The sequence below is a fragment of the Typha latifolia genome, chromosome 6, assembly GCF_019914945.1.
Source record: "Typha latifolia isolate L0001 chromosome 6, TyphaL0001v2, whole genome shotgun sequence".
Taxonomy (NCBI): Eukaryota; Viridiplantae; Streptophyta; class Magnoliopsida; order Poales; family Typhaceae; genus Typha; species Typha latifolia.
The window spans coordinates 8,034-30,610 of NC_133091.1; the positions used below are offsets into that span (position 1 = coordinate 8,034).

Below are 22,577 nucleotides of genomic sequence, written 5' to 3' on the forward strand. Positions count from 1 at the left end.
ACCCCGAACATGAACCCGAACCCCGAACCCCGAACCCCGAACCCCGAACCCCGAACCCCGAACCCCGAACCCCGAACCCCGAACCCCGAACCCCGAACCCGAACCCGAACCCCGATCCCTGATCCCTGAACCCTGATCCCTGATCCCTGAACCCTAAACCCTGATCCCTGAACCCTGATCCCTGATCCCTGAACCCTGATCCCTGAACCCTGAACCCTGATCCCTGATCCCTGATCCCTGATCCCTGAACCCTGATCCTTGAACCCTGAACCCTAAACCCTAAAGTTATTATCTTTTTAAAATTTTAAAAATATGTCCATATTTGTTTAGAACTTTATTTATATTACTCATAATTTTAACATAAACTTTATGTGTGTGTGTTAATCTTTTAAATACTCAGTTTGGGCCGCTCCAAAGTCCCAACCTCAAAAGTTCTGAGGTTAGGAAGGAACAAGGCATTTATTTTTGGAATTAACAAAACCTAATCAACTCTTCCCGTTTCTTATTCACAGTAATGAAAAAAAATGTTGTTATGGCTCGAGGCCACAAAAGTAGTCGTCCATATTTGGTAGACCTTATGTGTAAATTAGTATTAATAATTAAATCAAGACCTAGCTATTTGATATTGAACTTTTCATTATTTGCAAGCATAACTTTCCAAATTGGGTCATTTCTTATAAATTTAATATGTTTGTAAAAAACTACTTATACATAAGGAAAAAAAATTATATGTTCGGATGCATCATACATTTCATTATCTCAAGTTCAAATGAGTTAATACTGAATTTAAATGTGATACTAAAGTATGAAAAGAAAGTTACAAGGTATTATATATTCCTACTTATTTAAAATTAAGATATCATCATTCAAACACGAGTGACTTAAATTGTGAATGCACTTGGAACGATTAAATATATACATATGTATGTGTGAACGCATTACGAACGACTGCAACATGCGTTTGAATGCATGTGAATGCGCTAAAGTAAATACTTTAAATTTTGAAAATCTTTAAACTAAATTTAATTAAAACTTGTATATATATATTTATATACATGTATAAAAATACTTCGAATATTTTGTACTCATTTGCCAATACTAAAATCCTAACAAGATTAACCTTTTTCTTCTGCACCGGCTCAAGCTTTGCTGCGATTTAGTGCAGGAGCATTCTCCCCTTTATTGAGTGGTTTTCCCCTCTTTGTCGAATTGTTCTCCCCTTCTCTCTCCCCTAGCCCAAGAGGAGAGAGACTCCCCTCCCTTATTTCACATTTTTCTCTCATCTTCTTTTATTATTTTCTCTATTCTTTAGCTTCTCCTCAATCCTTGTCATAGTCACACATTTCCCGTAGGCCATCGTCCTCCCTTCTAGCCTGCTCTCCTTTCTGCGCCGACATGGCACCCCTCGCACCATCTTCTCTCTTTCCCTCGTACCTTACCTCCTCCATCCTCCATCTTAATAGCTCACCATATCCTCCTTCCACAAGATCATAGTCCCAGTCACCTTCTTTCTGTGGCCTCTGCAGTCGTTTGCATCGTCAACCCCTCTCTAGTCAGCATCATGTCGAGCCCTCCGACATGGACTTGGCCTTGGCCACTATCTAGTTTGTTTGGTGCTAACGAGTTTCCATGTCCTATGGTGTGCAATGGAAGCCATTGTATCATCTCTAAAATATCTCTCTTTTTCTTTTGTGTATCAAGCTTATAAATTTTTGTCAAATTTAACTAAATTTAATATGATTATCTACCTACGAGCTTTTCCTAAATAAAAAAAATAGCTTTAGTCAAGCAACAGTAATATTGTAATTAAGATTTATGTGTTTAATAATTTGAATAATATTTCTACTCTAGAATATTAGAATATGGATGGTCTAATCTTTACTTTCAAATATAGAATAATACTCTCTAATCTGGAATAGAAAAAGAAATTCTAAATAAAAGGGGGCTAAATTTTAAACCCACCAAAATTTAGGAATTAAACAAGCTCGTGTATTTGGTTTTCAGAATTTCTACGTCTCACACCTATTAATTTTAGGCATTCGTTAATCACAATTAGACGAGAAGGTCTGGGACATCAAAGAAAGGAAAAAAAATATATGTATCTCATTTATTTATTTTTAATGAAAAGGAATGTATCTCATTTTGGGCTAATTTGTTTTGGGAGAAGAAACTTCCCGGCACCTTCGTTTCGCTGGTGATGGTGTCGCTTGTGGTGCTCAACATACAGGGGTACCGCAAAGAGCTGGAACACTGGAAAGAGGTGGTTTAATCATGGGTTACGAAACGATTGGTACGGTCGAGGGCGACGGTTGGATTCCTATTTTGTCCCTGAGGAAGGTTCCAGGAAGTTTCCAATGTTGCTAATTTCAGTCTCAATTCAAATCAAAAACTGGTTCCCATCGCAGCTTACAGCGGTCTCGTCCACTGCATGCCGAGTTACACTGAAGCGATAAGTTCAAAAATAGGAAATAGCATTCATGACCACGAACATTAAGGGATGAAAAAAATATATATAGAAAGAAATTAAACCACCGATAACCGCTGGGTGTGCACGACAAAAACCTAAGAAGGTTCGTGGAACTTTCATTTCTTCGTCGGGTAACTAGCAATTGTGCCAATAACTAAACAAGCCAAGGACACCGTGCAAAATCGTACTCAATAATTTCACTTCCTTACGTGGCATTGAGAAAATAGCTATTAAAGAGGATCATAAGGGGATCGATTAAAATTAAAGAGGATCGAGTAAGAAAGATAGAGAGAGGGTGGCGGAAGTACGTTGTACGGTGAGGTGCGAGGAAGTCGCTTGCTAGCTAGACTGGAGAGTGCATGTGCAGTGCGTAGTTCCCTCGCTCCTCCCTCCTCCCTCCGTCCATCATCTATCCAACACATTCGTCATTCTAAAGAGCCAGGCAGATCAACTCTATGGCTTCCTCAACCGCGGTGGTGTGTCTCGAGGCAGGTAACCTCCTCAAGGCTGGCAGTGCTGGTGGTGGATTGAGCAAGGAGATTCGACACGGGCATGGTCGCACCGCTCACAACATGTCGTCGTCGTCGCTGCGAAAGAAATCGGATCTGTCGCTGGTGTCTAAGCTCCGTTGCGATCTCCTTCGAAGCCTCCTTGCCAACCTCCAAGAGATCTTCCTCGGGACCAAGCTCTTCGTCCTCTTCCCAGCCGTTCCCCTTGCCTTCGCTGCCGAATACTTCAACTTCGGACGGGTGAGTTGTTTAATTACTGGAGCGTGTGCACGTAAGGTTTGCTCCGTCATGAGTGCAAATGCATTCCTCGTTTGTAAAATACTCCTTGTCTGTTTCCCATCTCTTTGATTGGCAAGTTTATCTCCTTTCTCGCTCCCCTGGTTCATAATAAAGCTTCTCTCTCTCTCTCTCTCTCTCTCTCTGAAAATTAAAGGCGAGGGAGTTTCTTTCTTTGAAACGGCATAAATATCGTTCTCCTCTATATAGGATCTTTTCTTTCCAAGTTTCTAATAATTCCTTTATAACATTTAATATCTCGAACAGGCGTGGCTGTTTGCGTTGAGTTTGCTTGGACTCACTCCTCTTGCTGAGCGCGTCAGTTTTCTCACAGAGTAAGTACTCTCTAACCTCATCGGATGCTGGATTTTTATTACTTACTCTGGGAAATTAATATATTCACAGAATGCCATCTGTAAACAAAACGTTTTCACCCGAGATAAGGTAACTCACAAACGTCTGACGGACGGAATTATGCTTCCATGTGCATCCGGAGAACACGTGATCCCTGCTGAGCATCACTATGAGGACTATATTAGACTTTTAAATTTTTTAGGGTTTAGGCTGAGGAATGCTACAATTCTCCCCCTGTACGTTATATGCACCCCCACGGCAAACATTTTTCGAGGCTAGAATCCGCACATAATCCAATTGAACAATTAAGAATCTTCTGTTTGTCCATGGATTTTTCCTTTTATTCTTCTCTTGAAAGTTCTTTAGATGATTAAATACTATTGCTTGCTAAATTGCTTCACTCTTTCTTTATCTGCTCATTAATAAATGATATCTACACCAGACTAACCAAGCTCTCTTACGAATATGTGCACAGGCAAATCGCGTATTATACAGGTCCTACCGGTATGTACTAACTTATCCCTTGTGCTAATAGACATTTTGCTCCTCATTACTAGCTAGCTATCTTAAAAGATAATGTCTTCTGCGATTGCCGCTACAGTCGGCGGGCTTTTAAATGCCACCTGCGGAAATGCCACGGAGTTGATTATAGCGTTATTTGCATTGCATCGTGGGAAGATCGAGGTGGTCAAGTGCTCCTTAGTAGGCTCCATCTTGTCCAACCTGCTACTTGTCCTCGGTAGCTCCCTCTTCTGCGGCGGACTTGCCAACCTCGGCAAAGAGCAATTGTTCGATCGAGTAAGTTTTTATCTGATCTCCAGACAAGCTTTTCTTCCTTGATCACCACTTTCCTGCATCCTGACCAGCTATGTTGATTAATTGCTCTATACAGAAGCAGGCGGATGTGAATACTGGTCTTCTTTTGTTGGGTGCGTTGTGCCACCTGTTGCCACTGATGTTCAGATATGCTGTCAACTCTGGCGATCCCACGTTTGCTACAGTTCCCACATTGGAGCTGTCAAGAGTATGCAGCATTGTTATGTTTCTTGCCTACGTCGCTTATCTCTTCTTCCAACTTAAGACCCATCGCCAACTCTTTGAATCACAAGAGGTGTGACTCTATTTCCTTACTAACTCCATTTATTCTACGTATATATATCCTGTAGTTTTCGAAAACCAGAAGCATACAATCTCTAATATCGCTGGACTCTGAACAGGACGATGATGACAATGATGATGTTGTCTCTGAAGACGAGGCAGTTCTTGGATTTCCGAGTGCATTGTCTTGGTTGGTGGGCATGACAGTTGTTATTGCTATACTATCTGAGTACGTAGTCAGCACTATCGAGGTATTGTTTGCTCCTTGCCTTCTTGCTTCTCTCGAATAACTTTGTGGACCTTATAAGAGTGAAATTGCCCAACCAACCAAATTGATGGGATAAATATGAAAACTGAATGCCTACTCTAACCACAGGTCGCAGTATGCGGTCAATTCAAAGTAAAAAATGGTCGCGCATTTCATATTCAGCCCATTTAATGTTCTCTCCAGAAGAAAAAGGAAAATGATAGTCAACCCATTTAGTGGCCTAACTACCTAACCTTTCAATATCTCAGACGTGCAATGTTGTTCATATGACTTGAAAATTGTGTTCCATGATATGCCTCTCTCCTTCAAAGGAGTTAATACTGGCATTTGAATGTTTTCCTGAAGTAGCAAATACTCAATTTTATTTTTGTCCACATTGGCTTCTTATGCATCTGCCCCTAGCTTGCCTTGACATGCTTTAGCTATGTTTTTGTACTCTTCACAATCTAAGGTTACTGCCCACCTAATTACATAATTTTAGAGGGGTTGTTTTTTTTTTCTTGTGAGTGTGCGTGTGTATTTCCAGTATCATTTCGACATTCTGTGTATACCTCTGGTAACAATATGCCATAAGCCGGTACTCATATGTTTCCCAAAATATTGAATTTGAGTCTTCTAAAGTATTTCAACATGCAAGTTACAATTAAGTATATATTTTCTAGGCTGCTTCAGAATCCTGGGGAATATCTGTGAGCTTTATCAGCATCATCTTGCTACCAATTGTTGGCAATGCAGCAGAGCATGCAGGTGCCATCATATTTGCTTTTAAGAACAAGCTGGTAAGCAACACGGAAGAGTTCGGTATAAAATTATTTCCACATGGTTTGCCTGTATATTGCTAATCATGTATCCTTGTGGGTATCATAGGATATCACTCTTGGAGTATCTTTAGGGTCGGCAACCCAGATATCCATGTTTGTGGTGAGCAAAGTACCTTCAAATTACTTTCTAGCTCCACTGGTGTACTAGGAAGGACTTAATCAAATTCACTGCTTTGATTTAGGTCCCGTTAAGTGTCATTGTGGCATGGATAATTGGAGTTCAGATGGATCTTGATTTCAACATGTTGGAGACTGGCTCGCTGATCCTTGCGATACTAGTAACGGCCTTCACGCTGCAGGTAATCGTCTTTTCATGTGGATATATAAGATATTTCCCTTGTAGTTTTTGAGTTAAATGTATTAATCACGTTTGATGCTAATTTAGTTAATAACTAAGAAAATTAGTCTTTTTTGTCCAAACCTGCACTTTGATGCGCTGTTCTGCATTTGCTTAGACCATAATGAAGCAAACACACTACAAGACTTAAACTTATACATGAATTGTTTTCTATATGCAGGATGGAACTTCACATTACTTGAAGGGAATTGTTCTCCTGCTTTGTTATATAGCTATTGGTGCATGTTTCTTTGTTCTCAAAACACCACCAAGTAAGAGTTTTAAAGAATATTCATTTAGAGATTTAACAAACTATCAATCTTCTTCTGCAATACCTGAGAAGATGTTACACTCATTTCGGTTGCATTCGTATGCCAGATCAGACAAATGACATAAAGCTGGACGTTTCGACCATAGTATCCAGAGCACTGGATGCTTAAGAATGAGGTAAGATTCAATTATTCGTGTGTTACAAATGTATGAAAGATTCAACAGGAATTAGTGTTTGTGTAATACAACATACTCATCATGTACTCTGATTATCTACTTATTGATCATGTTTTACAATATTCAAGATTTTTTTTTTTTTTTGGTTCTTGGTCTTTACGTACGTCATCCTAATATATTATGCTTTGTAATTTACTTTTCAGGTCGTGCTGCATGTTGACCTACAAAAGCATACATTTTCATTTAATGCTGGCAGCCAGTTCACTCTGATATCTTTGATACTCTTTCACGAGCAATTTCGCAGTAATGCAAAGATTTGATAAAATGCTCGTTGCTTTCTTTCAGGATGTCTTATTCTGATGGCACCATTTTGTTCTTGGAAGTTTGCTTTTCCGAACATGAAGCACTATAGAAATCATTTTGATAGTTATTCCTTCTGTAACTTCTATTAATTTCTTATCTCCCAAGTTGCATATTGAAAGTGCAAAGAGTTACACCAAACTATCTATCTATTGCACTTTGTTTCTTTTGATTCGAATTCAATAAAGGAGCAGCTTGATGGTTAACTGTGAAGTAGCATGGAGAATTTAAGCATCACTATAAACTTCATCAGAAAAGTAACAGTCATGCCAATGCGCCATATCTAAGAAATTTGCCCTTCTCTCACGTTACTTAAATGGACTCTCTTCTGTCCAGGGCACACCAATTTTTCAGCACAACATTTTCATCAGAGATGGAATTTTATATATAATCGTGATCAGCTTGGTTTACTGTAATGATTTGGTAGTTTATCGTTCCCCATTGACAAATGATGAAATTGCACAAATGTGGATCGACGTGCTCGGCCCGTTTGTGCTAATTAATTCCCCATCTAGACTAAACAATGATAATTAAAAAGTTGATAGGAAGTGTTATGAGAGGGCCTACCTGGGGGGACCAACCCCATTTGGATGGACACTTTCAAAATCTCTCCGAATTTCCATTAGATGCCGAAGCTTTGCAAGCTCACTCTAGTAAACAACTTATACGTTTGAGTACTTCAGCTGCATCGTATCCCCCCGGACTTTTTTAAATTAGACATATGATGCGTACAGCTTACCGGTTAATGTTATCTTTTACATTAAAGACATGGGAAGCATAAGTAGGGCATCAATTTAATCCCAAGGGTTTTGGGGGGTCACTAATGATATCTAAGTTAGCAGGATTTCAACAAGTGGTTTTTTCTGTTCGTGCTTGCAGGGTGAACTCAAATTTAAGTGAGGTTCACACGTTTAAAATAACTAAAAATATATATTATAATGTCATATACTTATTTAAATTTATGAAGGAATTGAATAAAAATTAGCTTTAATAAAGCTATTATAGTAATAAAGAAATAAAGAAAAATTAGTTTAGTATCGTATTGACTATTTATGAAATATTATAGGTCATATAAAATATCGAATTCTACTTTGGCTTTTTTTTTTACTCTGTAGAATTTTAATTTGAAAGTTAACTGTTACAAAGCCTTAAAAGAGGTGAGACCTTCAAATGAATAGCTAAACAGGAAACAATGTGACATTTTGTTCCAATTGAATAAATACATCATTTCATCATGATAGAGGTGCGTTATTCATATATTTTTTAGTCTTTTGTTATTGTGTTAGATAGACTGCTACGTTGATAAAGCACTTAAATAGCTATTTTTTAGAATATAACCCTTATATCAGAGGAGTCAACATCCACTATTTTTAGAATCAATTAGTATTCGAATTTGAACTACTTTTTATTTTCTAAAGTACACCCATTTGGAGTTAACAAAGGACTCCAACTTATCCAGAATTTCTGAAATTTTGGAACAAAATGAGAACAGAAAGCATAAGCAGCACATGAAGAAACTCCTTTTCTTCGAGCTTTAGTACTGGCCGGCTGAGTGGATATGATACGTAGGGCCATGAGGAATTGGATAACTACGGCAAACCTTCCTCACAAGAACGAGTCACAAATAAGCATCTGGTAGCTCTGCATCGGACTCAACTTCCAAGCTTCTTGCTGTTAGAAATATCATATATTTAATATAAATATTGTATTAACTTTAAGCTCATATTTAAGTAGGGTCCATAATTATTAACGATGAATTAATAGTGAAATTAAAGAGCTCAAAGATTACTTGAATGTCATATATTCACTTATTCAAATTTATAAAGAGCAATTAATCAAAATTAATATTAAAATAAATATTATAATAATAAATAATAATAATAATAAATAAATAAATTTATTACCATATTGGATGTTTAAAAAATATTAGGATTGTATCTAAGTGTCAAAACTTCTTATGAGCTTTGGATCCCAAGAAATATATATATTTTGTGGGTAAATAATACTATACAACTTAACTTTCATACGCGCAAATTGATTTTAAGAAAATAGTATCTAATATTAAATTCGATTATACAAAATTTTATATTTTGTAATCTATATTATTTAATTTTTAACTATTTTTTATTAAATTTTATTTATTTTTAGAATTAAATTGTTACCACCAACACTTACTTATTCATTTCCTTTGTAATTGTTACGAACCGACCTAATCCGATTTACAACGGTTCTGGACTCGATGAAGCATGTAACTTTCAAAGAAATCTGCGAACAATCTGACCAACAGATCTTCCTAAATTTTGGATATGTTGTTTCTTTTAGAAAGAGCTTTCCAAGGAATCCAAAATCACCAGATTCGGACAATTAAATCTCAAGATATTGACAAAACAGTGGCCGAGGTTAATTAGATCCTAGCTTGATGGCCTACTAATGGCTAGATAGATTCTAGGTTTAGTTCTTGGTGTGAAGGGGGAGAAGTTATTGTAGAAGATGGGGGTTAGAAGCTGGAAGAGGAGCACCAATGGCTAGAGACAAGTAGAGAAGAGATAAAGGTCAAAGTCAATTCCAATATCATCATCATCCAACTCTAATTAGGATTTTCTATATATATATATATATATTGAATATGGAGAAGTCCTGAATATCAAAGTTGTATATCTTAAGATTAGCGAACTTATCCAACTAGTATTAATGAGATTTGCACATGTTAAAAAAGATACAATGCTCATGGGATATGAAACTCACATTTTTAGAATACAAGTATTAATGAGATTTGCACATGTTAAAAAAGACTAAATTTCAGAAATAAGTATAAATAAACTTGCATAAATGAAGCTTATGTACAAATAAAACTATAAAACATAAAGTCAGCTTGCATATTAGAAGTTAAATTGGGCGAGATAAAGTAGCTATCGTGTCTAACTATATGCATCTAAAAATTTTGCCTATTGGTCTGTAACGTCCATCAGACTTATCACTTAACACCAGACCAGTTCACCCTCTCTCTCTCTCTCTCTCTCTCTCTCTCTCTCTCTCTCTCTCTCTCTCTCTCTCTCTCTCTCAATTATTACGCATGCATTTATCATTGACATTAAATACCAAAACCCAAATTTACCGCTTGCAAACTAAACTTGAAGCCTACTCATCCACTGGTTTAAATAAGTGCCAATGTATAATAGGACTTGCAAATCCAAGTTCTTAACATTTCACTGAAAGGCTTGACTACTTTCATCTATCGTATTTTGGCAAACAAGCTAAAACAAAAGTATATAGAACTATAAAACCCAATATAATTTATAGAGGTGTAGAAGTTTAAATATACCGTGTCGTCCTATATTATTAAGAAATTAATATATAACACCCTTCTTTATAATATAATTATAATTTATAATTTATATTTTTACTATTTATAAATTCAGTTTTATGATTTAGTAAATATGTATAAAAAATATTTTGAATTAGATTTAAATTAACATCGTAAGTATATTCCTTTAAGTAAAAATATTTTATTTTTCAAATAATTAAAATATTATTATTTTTAAAATAACTTAGATGCTCTGTTGAGAATATTATTATAATTTTTTTACTATAGTTAATTTAATTTAAGTTAAGTTTAACTAATCGATCTAATGGGAAAGGCCAGTAAAGATTAATTAGATGACAGATAATTCCAAGTTTTCAGCAAAGGTTTTAGCTAAGCTAGCAAAATCCTGTAAGAGAAATACCATAGCATGATTCCATAAGAGAAATCCTGGAAGGAGGTGAAAAATGATAATAATAATAATAATAAACTATAATATGCAGAAAGCAAAGCTTAACCTTCTAACCAAGAAAAAAAAATGAAGATTATCCGTGACAGAAATAGCCTAGATCTGAGTATTAGAATAATTGGCCTGCTTGGAGAGATTGGAGATGTTGTAGAGGGGGTTGACCGTGGTGACGACGGCTCCAAGGAATTTGGCGGCGAAGAAGCAGATGGGAAATGGAGGGAGTTAGGGGCAAAGAGGAGGACAACGTCGCCCTTGGAGATAGAGAGGTGGGAGGAGATAGAGGAGAAGGAGGAGGAGGAGGAGGCGGAGAATATGTCTGAGCGGAGGGAGAGGAATGAGAGGATTCGCTGGCATCGGCGAGGGTGAAGCAATACGGGTACGGGACTTACGGCGGAAAAGGAAGGAGATGAGAGGTTTCATTTGATGAATCGCTTGGTAAATGGTAAGGGTTAGTGGATTAATAGGTTTTAGTTATTTATATATAACTGGATAAACAGATATCCGTTTCACTATCTAAAAAAAAATCTATATAATCTGTATATGTGTATATGTATATGAATTTTTTACAAAAATTCGATCAATATCCAAATCTATATTTATCTCGAGTCAAAAAATTTCACATGTATGAATCAAATCTATTTTCATCCCTTTGCACCACAGACCTCAAACAATATGACTTTATGTGATCTATGGTCGTTTATGTGATCAACTACATATATGTATATTTTCACATGTTCAGAATAAGTTTCTCGATAAGATAAAAGCGATGAAAATTACCCATGCAATAACACAAGCCTGAGTGGAATGTGATTAAGGTTCAAATGGGATAACAAATACATATATAACTAGTGAGCTGAGCATGAATGTATTAGTGGATTGACTCTGATTGACGCATTCAATGTCCAAATTATTGTTGATGGATTGCACATTAGCACATAATTGAAGGATAAAATTTTGTTTGTTAAAAGTATTTAAGGCATAGTTTGTAGCCGTTGAGCTCTATTAGCTTATGATAAATATTTATATGATAATAAATATATATAAAATTTAACAAACTAATAAATATAAAACTTAAAGCTGTTTTTAATTAATTTTCCTGGTGTTTTTTTTACTAGAATGCTTACACGCCTCATAATTTTTCGAAATTGAGAGAGCTTTTGGATGACCGTAAGAGAATCACTGTCGCTTCTGATCCTGAAACGGAAAGATGTGTAAATGTAGTCTCTTTGTGAGTTGCTAGGTGTGCTGTTTGATATAATAGGCGCCTAGGCGGTCCATGGAGATCTAATCGGGGATGCGCTGGTACGTCCTGTATCCGATGGAAGATACAGCTGATCGCAGAGCAGGGACTAGGACTAGGACTAGGACAAGGACGAGGAGGATGCAGTAAATCTTATCTTTGGCGAAGCAGCCATAATAAGCAATAAGTAAAGACATAAATAGTAAGTAAATCCTTAATAAGTGGGTGGGTGCGGAGACCGAATCTAGATTGGTTATTGCCAATAGTAAAATGTACGTGTGGGAGGGGTAGGGTTTGATGTGATAAACGGTAGGCAGGCAGTCTGAAACTGGAAGGTGGAAGGTGAGGATAAAAGGGTGGGTGGGCCCGAGTCATCGAGAGATAAAAGAAGGGCGAGTGATTGAGTTCACTGTCACCCGTGTGATACCCATCCTTTCCCTTATTTAATTGAAGGGCGAGTGATTGAGTTCACTGTCACCCGTGTGATACCCATCCTTTCCCTTATTTAATTGGATTTAACCCCCCCCCCACCACACCCCCTAAAGGTCACACACACACACACACACACACACACACACACACTCGCACACTCTCATCTCCCCAACCACCCTGAATCTCTCTTCCTTCCCCTCCTCTCTCGATCATATCTCTGGAAAATCAATCAGGCATGCTGGATCTTCTCTTCTCCGTCCTCCTCCTTCCCCTCGCCATCACGGTGGTGCTGGTGTTGGTATTGGCCGTCCGAACAAGAAAGAACAAACAGTACTCTTCCTGGTACTGTCGGTGGAGGAAGGGCGGCGGTAGGTTGCCGCCCGGTACTGCGGGACTTCCGTTGTTGGGGGAGACGCTGAAACTGATCGCGGCGTACAAGACGGAGAACCCGGAGCCCTTCATAGACGAGCGGGTGCGGCGGCACGGCCGGCTCTTCACGACGCACGTGTTCGGGGAGCGCACGGTGTTCTCCGCCGACCCGGACTTCAACCGGATGGTGCTGGCCGGTGAGGGGCGGGCGGTGGAGTGCAGCTACCCTTCGTCCATCTCGACGCTGCTGGGGCCCCACTCCCTCCTGCTGATGCGTGGCCCACTCCACAAGCGCCTCCACTCCCTCACCCTCACTCGCCTTGCCTCCCCGGCCGCCATCAGGGATGGGCACGTGCTGGGTCACATTGACTCTCTGGTGCGAGGGACGATGGAGGCGTGGGGATCGGGATCCCCAGTGCAGCTTCTGGACCAGGCCAAGAAGATCACCTTCGACCTCACCGTCAAGCAGCTCATGAGCTTCGATCCCGGGGAGTGGACGGAGGCACTCCGCCGCGAGTACGTCCTCCTCATCGACGGCTTCTTCTCCATCCCTTTCCCGGCCTTCCTCTCCTTCACCACCTACGGCCGCGCCCTCAAGGTCCGTCCTGTTCTCATCTCTCTTCTCTCACATCTGTTTCGATATCTTTCCAAATGTATGTACATCATCGTGCTCCGATGTCGATCGTTCAGGCGCGAAAGAAGGTGGCGGAGGCGCTCAGGGAAGTCATTAAGAAGAGGAAGGAGGAGAAGAAGGCGAAGAATGACGATCGCGGCTGCACGACGATGGGGAGCAAGTACAACAAGGATATGGTGGAGGAGCTGCTGGAGGCGGAAGGGGGCGGCTTGTCGGATGAGGAGATGGTGGACTTCTTGCTGGCGCTTCTGGTTGCGGGCTATGAGACCACCTCCACCATCATGACCCTGGCCGTTAAATTCTTGACCGAGAACCCTCCCGCGCTTGCTCTCCTCATGGTATATAATATCCCTGCCTTAATTTCATTCATATTCCTTAAGATCTCTATATAAATCCAAGCATTCTTAAGTGCTCGCTCACACTTCTCTGCAAATGATTTATATTGCACAAAAAGATCTCCGGCGGATTGGTTATATTGACCGATCTCCATAGTAGTCCCTCCATGTTCTCTGTATATAATACAGATATGCATTTTGTGTTTTACTTTCGTATTTGATTGGACAGGAAGAACATGACGAGATTAGATCCAGGAAGAAGGACGACGATGAGCCCCTGAACTGGAATGATTACAAGTCCATGCCCTTCACCCAATGCGTAACCACAGATCCCCCTTTTAAAGTTTCTAATTAGTGTCGATCAATTTATTTGTACCATCGACATAATTTTTGTTTGATGCCACTACCATATATGATCCAGGTGATAAACGAAACGCTTCGAGTAGCAAACATTATAAGCGGAGTGTTTCGGCGAGCGGTCACAGACCTTCATTTCAATGGTTCGCACCTTTTATCCATCCTCTTTTCTCTATAATGCTATTTTGTTGTCGTTTCAAAATTAAGCGACTCGCCACCGTTCTGATATTCTTGTATGTATGTATGTATGTATGTATGTATGTATGTATGCGGTAGGCTACACGATTCCCAAGGGTTGCAAGGTTTTCGCATCACTCCGAGCAGTTCATCTCGATACCGAGCACTACGAGAATGCCCGAACATTTGACCCTTGGAGATGGCAGGTAGAAAAGAAAATTTGCAAAGCAATAGGACCGTATATAATTAGACTCTTTTTTCTTTATCGAAAGGGAAATTTTAGCTTAGGATCGCGATGGTTGGTTATGCAGAGCAATGATGCTCTACTCCAACAAGCGGGAGGCGCTGGCATATTTAGTCCCTTCGGAGGAGGTCCTCGGTTGTGCCCCGGTTACGAGCTCGCCCGTGTCGTCATCTCCGTCTTCCTCCATCATCTTGTCACCCGTTTCAGGTCTGCCTTTCTCTGCAGGCAGCTTAAAAAGCTCAATTCATTTCCTTCCTGCTTGCCAGAATTATGATATTGAATTTGCTAACCCCAAAGCCAAAACATTTTTTTCCTTTTTTTCTTTTTAACTCTCATCAGCTGGGAAGCAGCCGAGGAAGACAAGGTGGTTTTCTTTCCGACCACTCGAACTCTCAAGGGCTACCCAATCAACGTTCGACAACGCGGCAAAGCTCCTTGCTGACCAACTGCTGTTTCGCTTGCTTCTCCTACCTCCAACCAACATTAATTTCCTCATGAGGACGATGGTGATACAAGAGAACAAGAGAACAAGAAAGCAAATAAATTTAGCAATCATCCCATGTATAATCCCTGTGTATAGTTCGGTAAACTAGTCCAGTTTCAGATTTGAAACTGTGGGTTATATTTAATATATATATATATATATATATTCTGGAATTTATATATTATGTCTGTTGATGAGATAGAATGAAGGACCTTGACAGTAACTTACGGTGGCAAAACCCTTTAATTGGATCCTACTTCCTTTTCCCGAAGATGGCGAAAGAATGAGATTATTAAACTCTTATCAAAACTGAAAATAAGAAAGATGCTTATCCTTATGAGTAGTTGTTCCAAATTGGAGTGGTTGTCTCGAAACAAATGGATCGGACTTCTTATCTCAGAGAAAGAGAAGGACAAAAGTAAATGGAAGTTTAAACAGAACCAAATGCAGATGGAGGTGATGTCAGGCATCGAGAGATGCTTAGTTAGACCATGTGCATAACAACTCGATGGGTCACCATCCATGGTTCCTCAATATATCGACTTCACATGGGCATGCATGGGGAGAACTTTCATGTACTGGAGACCACTTCGGCCTTCAAGCAACGCCGACCGCAAAGTATACTCCTGCTTGGATAATCTGACACGTTTGGCAATTGGGATTCTTCATCCTTTTTATTCTCCTCCACTTTTTTCTTTTTCCTCCACTTGATTGCTTTTGTTTGTTTACTCATTTGTGGAAAAGCAATAGAATATATCAAAAATCGTTTTCTTCATAACCCTGAGGGCTGCAGCAGAAATTATCCATTGAAGTAAAATGTTGCCCAGAGTGAATAAGTCCCGACACCTTGATAGATTCAACCAAAGAACTTTTACGACCTACGGTAAGACCACATCGGCTGTGCACAAGGTTCTCCCCCAAGAAAAATGCCATTTTAGTGCCACACATCGATAGATTCAACTGAAGAATTTCCAACAATTCATGGGCAAACTTCCTAAACCTCATCACAAGATGGAAAAGAATCAAACAAGAAAAGCAAAAAAGGAAAGGCGTACAAATAACACTTTCGCTTGTTTCTTCTTTGATAGTATAGCAGAGTTCCAAATCTATAGCATAAGTGAGAACCTCTAGTGTTGATTATTTTCATTTAAATCAGAAGTAATGGCACTTGCTATTATTCTTTTGATTGACATTAGTGACATCCCCGGTGAACAAGGTAATTCAACCTAAAATTATCTCAATTGTTTAATACAAGTGGAGTACATGTACTACAAATAATGATGCAACTGCTACTCGAAATGTTCTATATCCCCACTTCTTCACCTACTAATCATCCAAGAGAGTAAATCATTCGAATTGAGAGCTCCTTGCCCACAACCTTCACATATCTTCGCAGTTGCCTCTCTAGTTCAGCAATAAACCTCTTCTCTATTGGGCCAAATACTTGCTGAAGTTCCTAGATTCACATTAGATCAAATGAATAATAAATAGAAGCAACAGAAATTAAAAGTAACTTGACAGAAATTGCTACTACCATCATAGAATCCCGCAAAATACTTATTCTACACAAGGTTTACAACAATCTATTCAGATTCTATAAAACACAGCAGGCTGTCAGCTTACCCAGATTCTTTCTTCAGTGGACAGGAAAGGAGAAAATTAAAGTTATGAAGCCACGACTCACTTCCTGGATCTCAAGTTTTCAAATAAGCAACAGGATGCCTATGACTTGACAATAGGGAAAGCAACTAGTAGAATAGATTAACATCATCTGTTTTGGTAAATTGTAGATCCTAAATAAAAAGTTTAAGTGTGTGCTACTATGTTTTAACAGCATTATTTGCAGCTTAAGTCCCATCAACATATCATATTTTGGCCAAACAGAGATTTCACAGAGATCAGGAGATAGAACACACCTTAACTTCCACATGTTTTCCATTCAAGTCTATCATGATGTTGCTAATATCATCATCCATCAGCTCCTTTGTCACTGATGCATTCCTACCTTCTAGACCTGGTCGATCACCCATCACTGTATCTGAATGTCCATACTCAAAGTCCTTGTTACCATTTTCAAAACTACAATACTCATCACGTGCACAATTCATTGAGCTATCAGGAACTTGTGGTAGCAGTGCTTGATCTTGCATGAATTTCAAATCTGATAGGATAACGTAGGACCTTTTGTCAAGCAATGGTCTTGCAATATCATATGGCACCCACCTGTAGCAGCAACTCCAACCTTTAGAGAATAACAATAATGACAGAAAAAATGAGTATCAGCAAATATCACAATGGCATGCTGGAGTCGTCAGAAATAGTGAAAATCAAACTTGACCGTGTTTCTTCAGATGGTCAAGTTCTTTTAGAAAAAAATGGATAATGAAGTTGCATATAAGTATCATTTTCTAGGACCTCATTAAAAAAATAATTAATTTATACGCAACAGGAATGAATCCTTCATTGCTTAAAAACATAAGGTCTTTCTGCTCCTAGTAATCCTGTCTTTGGTATTCTCAATATATAACATAAATATTTGCCATAAACTACATCAATCAACATATTCAATATCATGATGGCTTAAAACAACCGGATCAGTTGATAATACAAGCGATACTCAGCAGATAAAAGAAGTAGGTCAATTTACTACTGTGGTACTTCTTTTTCTAACACATTATACAGTTAAAGAGAATAAGGTGGAGGATATTTACTCGGAAGTAAGTAAAGAAGTTTTAAATTCAAATAGCCTGGCTTCTCTAAAACCATTTCTACTATTTACCTGTCATTTGACTTACAAACATGTCAGTAGTTGATAATGTATTAATGTTAGTTCCTTTGCCATTCCAGACTGAAAATCAATACGAAAGAGGGCATCTAGTGAAAGAAAATAAATGATGAGAAGGATATAACGTACGTATAACGAAGAGGACAGAGAAGCTCAGATGGTCGATATGCTGCTTTGTATCTCATTTTACTGCATGAGTGAATGTAATAACCAAGATAGTAGTACTGAAGGTTGGGGCAGTGCCCTTGCATCTCCTTAACCCAATTTATTTCTTGCAGAGCTGAATACTTTCCAAGTGATAAGAAGGCAAAGTCAGGGTCCCAAAACAAGTACTTGCTTGACAAACATCTTGGAAGGATATCTACAACACCAACTGCCACGAGCTTCCCATCTACTACATATTGCTGATGGAAGGAGCCAAGCCCACAAGGTGGAATAGCCTCATCATCACCACGTGATGGAACAAACACAATAGGAGTATCCACCAGAAATCTTTTGTATGAGCTTTCTGTGACTTTCTTATCATCATGTACTTTAATCTGGTATTTTCTGTAAAGAGCAAATTCTTCTGGATCAAAACTAGATCTTTTCATCCGTATCTCTAGCTTTCTTCTTTTGTGAGGCAGACATAAACTACTGTTACTTGAGCAACTTCGTTTTGAACAATCTGCATCATCCTTTGAAGCTTTAGTAGGTATCTTTGTGCTAGTCAGTCCAACAGAATAGAAGTTAAGGTGCCCATTGCAAGCTTTTACTAAGAAACCAGGAAATTCACCAGACTGCTCCATTGACTGTACTAGCTTTTCAGCGATACCTTTTGGAGATGTATCTGATGATTCTCCACTCTGATTCTCATGTGACGAGAAATTGACAGTGCTGCTTTCTGTTGGGCATGAATTTCTAATAGTTGCTGCTATCTGGAAACAGATGCTGCTGGTGTACAACAGATCTTCGGTTTGTGACAGCTTCTTTTGCATTTGGGAAGTCACCCTTTTGACGAGAGCTTTGGGAAGTTGGGGGATAGAAGGAAACTCACCATCTTTGAAGCATGCCTTTATAGCACTATCAATCCTGTCTGATATATAACAGATAAACTCATCCTCTCTGAACAGCTTTTGACGAGCATCAAGTGTAGTTATTTTTCCTGATAATGCTGAGACTTCTGGAAATGATGCATTGATAACCTGGCTTGATGAGCCCTTCGAACAGTTCATTTCCTCTTTAAACTTTTTATTTATATCGAACGTACCATCAAGAAACCTACACCAATTTGTTGCAAGACTTTATGAAAAACCAAATGCAGTGCACGATGAAAGAGGTTACAATGACATTTATGTAGGTATGACAAGTTGTTATCATAATAACTGGTGAAGAGAGCATTGTAATATTCATTTATAAAAGGAAAATAGGCACAGGGAATATACCTTTGCATTCGATTATATATACGACTTTGTTCCTTGGAAGGAATGAAATCATCGGTCTTCAAGCGAATGGTATAAGAAGGGCAACATGTTCTTTTCATATCAGGTTTGTAAAGGAAACAACCAGACCTCCTCCAACCACGGTCAAGAAGCTCTATTAGCAATTGAACAAAATATTAGAAGACACATGCAAATGCAAACCGAGTAAAAGTCAAATAGGAAAGCAAGCTAAAGTTTCACTTGCTATTATATTTGAGCATGACAAGTTAAAGGCAAGCTAAAGTTTGTCGCTCTAGCTTTGGATACCAACAAGGTAATTGAAGATCAACTTGATACAGATCAATCTAACACAACTTGCAATTTTCTAACTTGGTCTTGAACTAACCATTTGAGGTTTTCAGAACTTGGATAGGAAGGTAAACTAAGTAGGAAAGGGAAGAGTGAAGAGCAGTTGAATGCACAGAGATGGTGAAAGGAGGAAATAACTGCTTTTGAAAGAAAGGAGTGGGTCGGAAGATCTTACACCTGCTGGTTACTTATAAGTATTACCCTGAATTTTGGATCTACCTACTAATCCTGTAATAAACTACACAAGGAAATTATGTATGATCTGATGTCCTGTAATAAACTACACAAGGATAGGGCACATATGTGCATATGAATGATAGTTTGATGATAAATATTAGATTAACATCTACGTCTTCTCATATATTTTAAGTTTATAAAGCAACTTGTTTTCATGAATGTTAACCAATAAAATTTGGACTTCCAGTGATTTTAAATTTAGCTTTCCCTTGTAAAATGATGATGCATTGAGAATCATGACTTATAAATGTGTAAAACTGCACCTTGGTAGTCATCAGCTGTCAAACTATTAGCCCATAAACCTGCACAAGTATCAAAAACATGAGATTTTCAATAAAAGAACCAACGCCAATATCAAAGTAATGATCTACAAAGATAACTTAATCAAATGAAAAGAGACAAAACCAAACTTCTGAAATGTGGTTATCTACTAGAACTCCAAGTTAGGAAGCCCCGCTTACTGGAAAACATTCATGCTTTCTTCTTGTCCCCTAGGAGCAAGGAATTCCATCTACTCCTCCATCTTTTCCTTACATTCTTTAATAAAGATTTACCAAGAGAACCTGACTAATTTAGTAGGTAACTGCATTTTCTTTTCTCAGAACAGATCCAACATGGATCTTTGCACAAGACTAAATCAGTCAAATAAAATCAGAATTGGTGGGAATGACAAAGTGAAATGAGTTTCCTGGATGACGGTGATCAAGTCAGTGATAATTTTCTTGTTAGGATGTTCTAATTTTGCTTGATCAGTTGCAACGGAAGGGTCCCTCATACTGGAAAGTACAAGCGCAGAACTCGTCTAGTAAAAACAGAGGGTCTTGGAAGGCTAAGAAACAGTTTATACTGAGGAGGCAAGGGTTTTTCTGAACGTTAACAACTAAACAACACTGTACCATATTAACAGAAGAGTTGTCTCTTTTCCCTTGAAGGTATGAAATACTGAATCGGACCCCTTCTACTGAAGCTACAAGATGCATTCAAGGAAGTACGTGGGATTATTGAAGTTAATGAAGAGCATATCAAACTGGACAACATAGAGAAGTCTTCAGAGCATAATTCTAAAGATGCCAGAACATATTTTGACCTTCGATCGTGTAACAAGTAGGAATTGACAATACAAGGAAGAGCATATCAAGCAGTGGACTTTCGACAATGTACTCATCAAATCTTCAACAAGATAATATGGATCAAATTAGTGAATTGAACGGTACAAGGAAAGATGGATCGGTGATAACTGAATCCTATAATTATCCAAAAGAACATCGCAATAGATGGATAATTTGAATACGAAAACAAGGCCAAGGAGACGGTAAGAGATCTAATTGGTCCGACGAAAACCATCAAATTCATCATGAAATGAAAATTCCGTCAAGACATCCAGGCGTTCGTCTAAAAATTAAAATGAAAAAAAAAAGATTAGTGAAAGGGAAGAGAGAGAGAGAGAGAGAATCGTGCCGTGGGAGATGCTAGAATCGGTGTTGGATCTGCAGTAGCCGCAAGAGGTCCGCCTCCTGCCATGATCGATCACCAGCGTCTCTCCCCTCCCCTTCCCCTTACCACTGCGACTGCTGCTCGCGCCATCCCCCATCGATTCCTCCACCGCCGCCTTCTTGTTTCCTCTCACGGATCCTTTTGTCCTTCCCCTCTTCTTCTTCTTCTCCCTGTGCTTCTACCTTACCGGGGAATGCGATCTAACGGGCAGAAGATACCTCTTCTACCGCCTGTAATCTGAATCAGACCTGATGCTTCTTTGTTTCTTAATATTATATGTATATATATATATATATATATAATTATAATGACTCGTTCGTCTTTTGTTCTCTTTCTCTACTTCGTGGAGTGATTCTAGTGAACGATAATGGGATGGGATGTAATTATATGGCTGGCGCTTGGAATTAACCGACCAGTCCAAACCAATTAACTCAACCGGTGGTTCATCGGGTTCGGCGTAGATTTGGGAAAAAAATGGAGTGATCGGTTTTGGGTTTAACCGAATTAAAAAGTAACCCCCATATGAACTACAGTATACATAATTGATTCGAACTATACATTTTACCTTTCTGTCTGAAATCATAAACCTGCCTGCTTCAAGATATTGTACGACAAGTATTTGCCTCTTTATTTACAAGAGCATTAAAATAAAATTATAAAGTATATCTTATATTTTATCTATTTTATAATTCACATTTGTTTTTTAGAATTTTTTTTTAATTTTTAATATTATTTTGACTAACTAACGTCGATTAAGTTACTAAAATGACATCATCATTCTCTTTCATTTTTATATCTCTTCACTATCTTTTACATCTTCACCGTCGTCGCCGCCACCACATTTTCTTATATTCTCCTCTCACTTTCCTTCTCATTTTTTTCTCTTCTTTGTTAGAAGGAGAAAAAGATACAAATAAAGCAGAAGTTATTTAGATATTTATAAATTATTTTATATATTATAATATAATATTTATTAGGGAGAAAAATATTCATGTTATAAAATTCTTAAAGATAATATATGAATAATAAAATAGGTAAAATATGTTGTGCGGCATGTGAGAAAAAAAGGAAAAAAAGAAGTCTCATGCTCATAGCTATTACTGGTCGCACATTATCTATCAATCCTAAAGTAAGACATCGCAATGCTCATGCAAGTGCAAGAACACCCCCATTACATGTCAAGAACACTCATTTACAGTAGTTACCGTAGTTACGGTATCTAGATAGAGAGACCAGCTTCAACACCCATCCACTTGTAAAAGCATTAACCAAAAATGTACGAGGCCCCAAAAAGAAACTTTTGCAATTTAATT

General features: G+C 38.4%; 3 protein-coding genes across 3 annotated transcripts; 2 read left to right on the forward strand and 1 right to left on the reverse strand.

Annotated features, from left to right (window-relative positions):
- Window positions 1-2,651: 2,651 nt before the first annotated feature.
- Window positions 2,652-7,143, forward strand: LOC140791488 (vacuolar cation/proton exchanger 1a-like). The gene is made up of 12 exons (XM_073142083.1): window positions 2,652-3,216; window positions 3,520-3,587; window positions 4,082-4,110; window positions 4,208-4,404; window positions 4,499-4,717; window positions 4,824-4,955; window positions 5,635-5,751; window positions 5,840-5,893; window positions 5,976-6,092; window positions 6,312-6,402; window positions 6,509-6,577; window positions 6,781-7,143. The coding sequence occupies exons 1-11, from the start codon at window positions 2,923-2,925 to the stop codon at window positions 6,568-6,570; spliced, it is 1,380 nt and encodes a 459-aa protein (XP_072998184.1). The 5' UTR covers window positions 2,652-2,922; the 3' UTR covers window positions 6,571-6,577; window positions 6,781-7,143.
- A 5,333-nt stretch (window positions 7,144-12,476) lies between these two features.
- LOC140791577 (3beta,22alpha-dihydroxysteroid 3-dehydrogenase) lies at window positions 12,477-15,156 on the forward strand. Its single transcript, XM_073142224.1, has 7 exons — window positions 12,477-13,346; window positions 13,439-13,720; window positions 13,947-14,036; window positions 14,139-14,217; window positions 14,351-14,457; window positions 14,563-14,702; window positions 14,835-15,156. Exons 1-7 carry the CDS (start codon window positions 12,615-12,617, stop codon window positions 14,935-14,937), a joined length of 1,533 nt encoding a protein of 510 aa, XP_072998325.1. The 5' UTR covers window positions 12,477-12,614; the 3' UTR covers window positions 14,938-15,156.
- Window positions 15,157-16,093: 937 nt separating this feature from the next.
- LOC140791141 (arginyl-tRNA--protein transferase 2) lies at window positions 16,094-21,523 on the reverse strand. Its single transcript, XM_073141548.1, has 6 exons — window positions 21,229-21,523; window positions 20,034-20,072; window positions 19,189-19,339; window positions 17,894-19,024; window positions 16,896-17,202; window positions 16,094-16,435 (listed from the first exon to the last, which is right to left on the reverse strand). Exons 1-6 carry the CDS (start codon window positions 21,359-21,361, stop codon window positions 16,310-16,312), a joined length of 1,887 nt encoding a protein of 628 aa, XP_072997649.1. The 5' UTR covers window positions 21,362-21,523; the 3' UTR covers window positions 16,094-16,309.
- Between the last annotated feature and the right edge of the window lie 1,054 nt (window positions 21,524-22,577).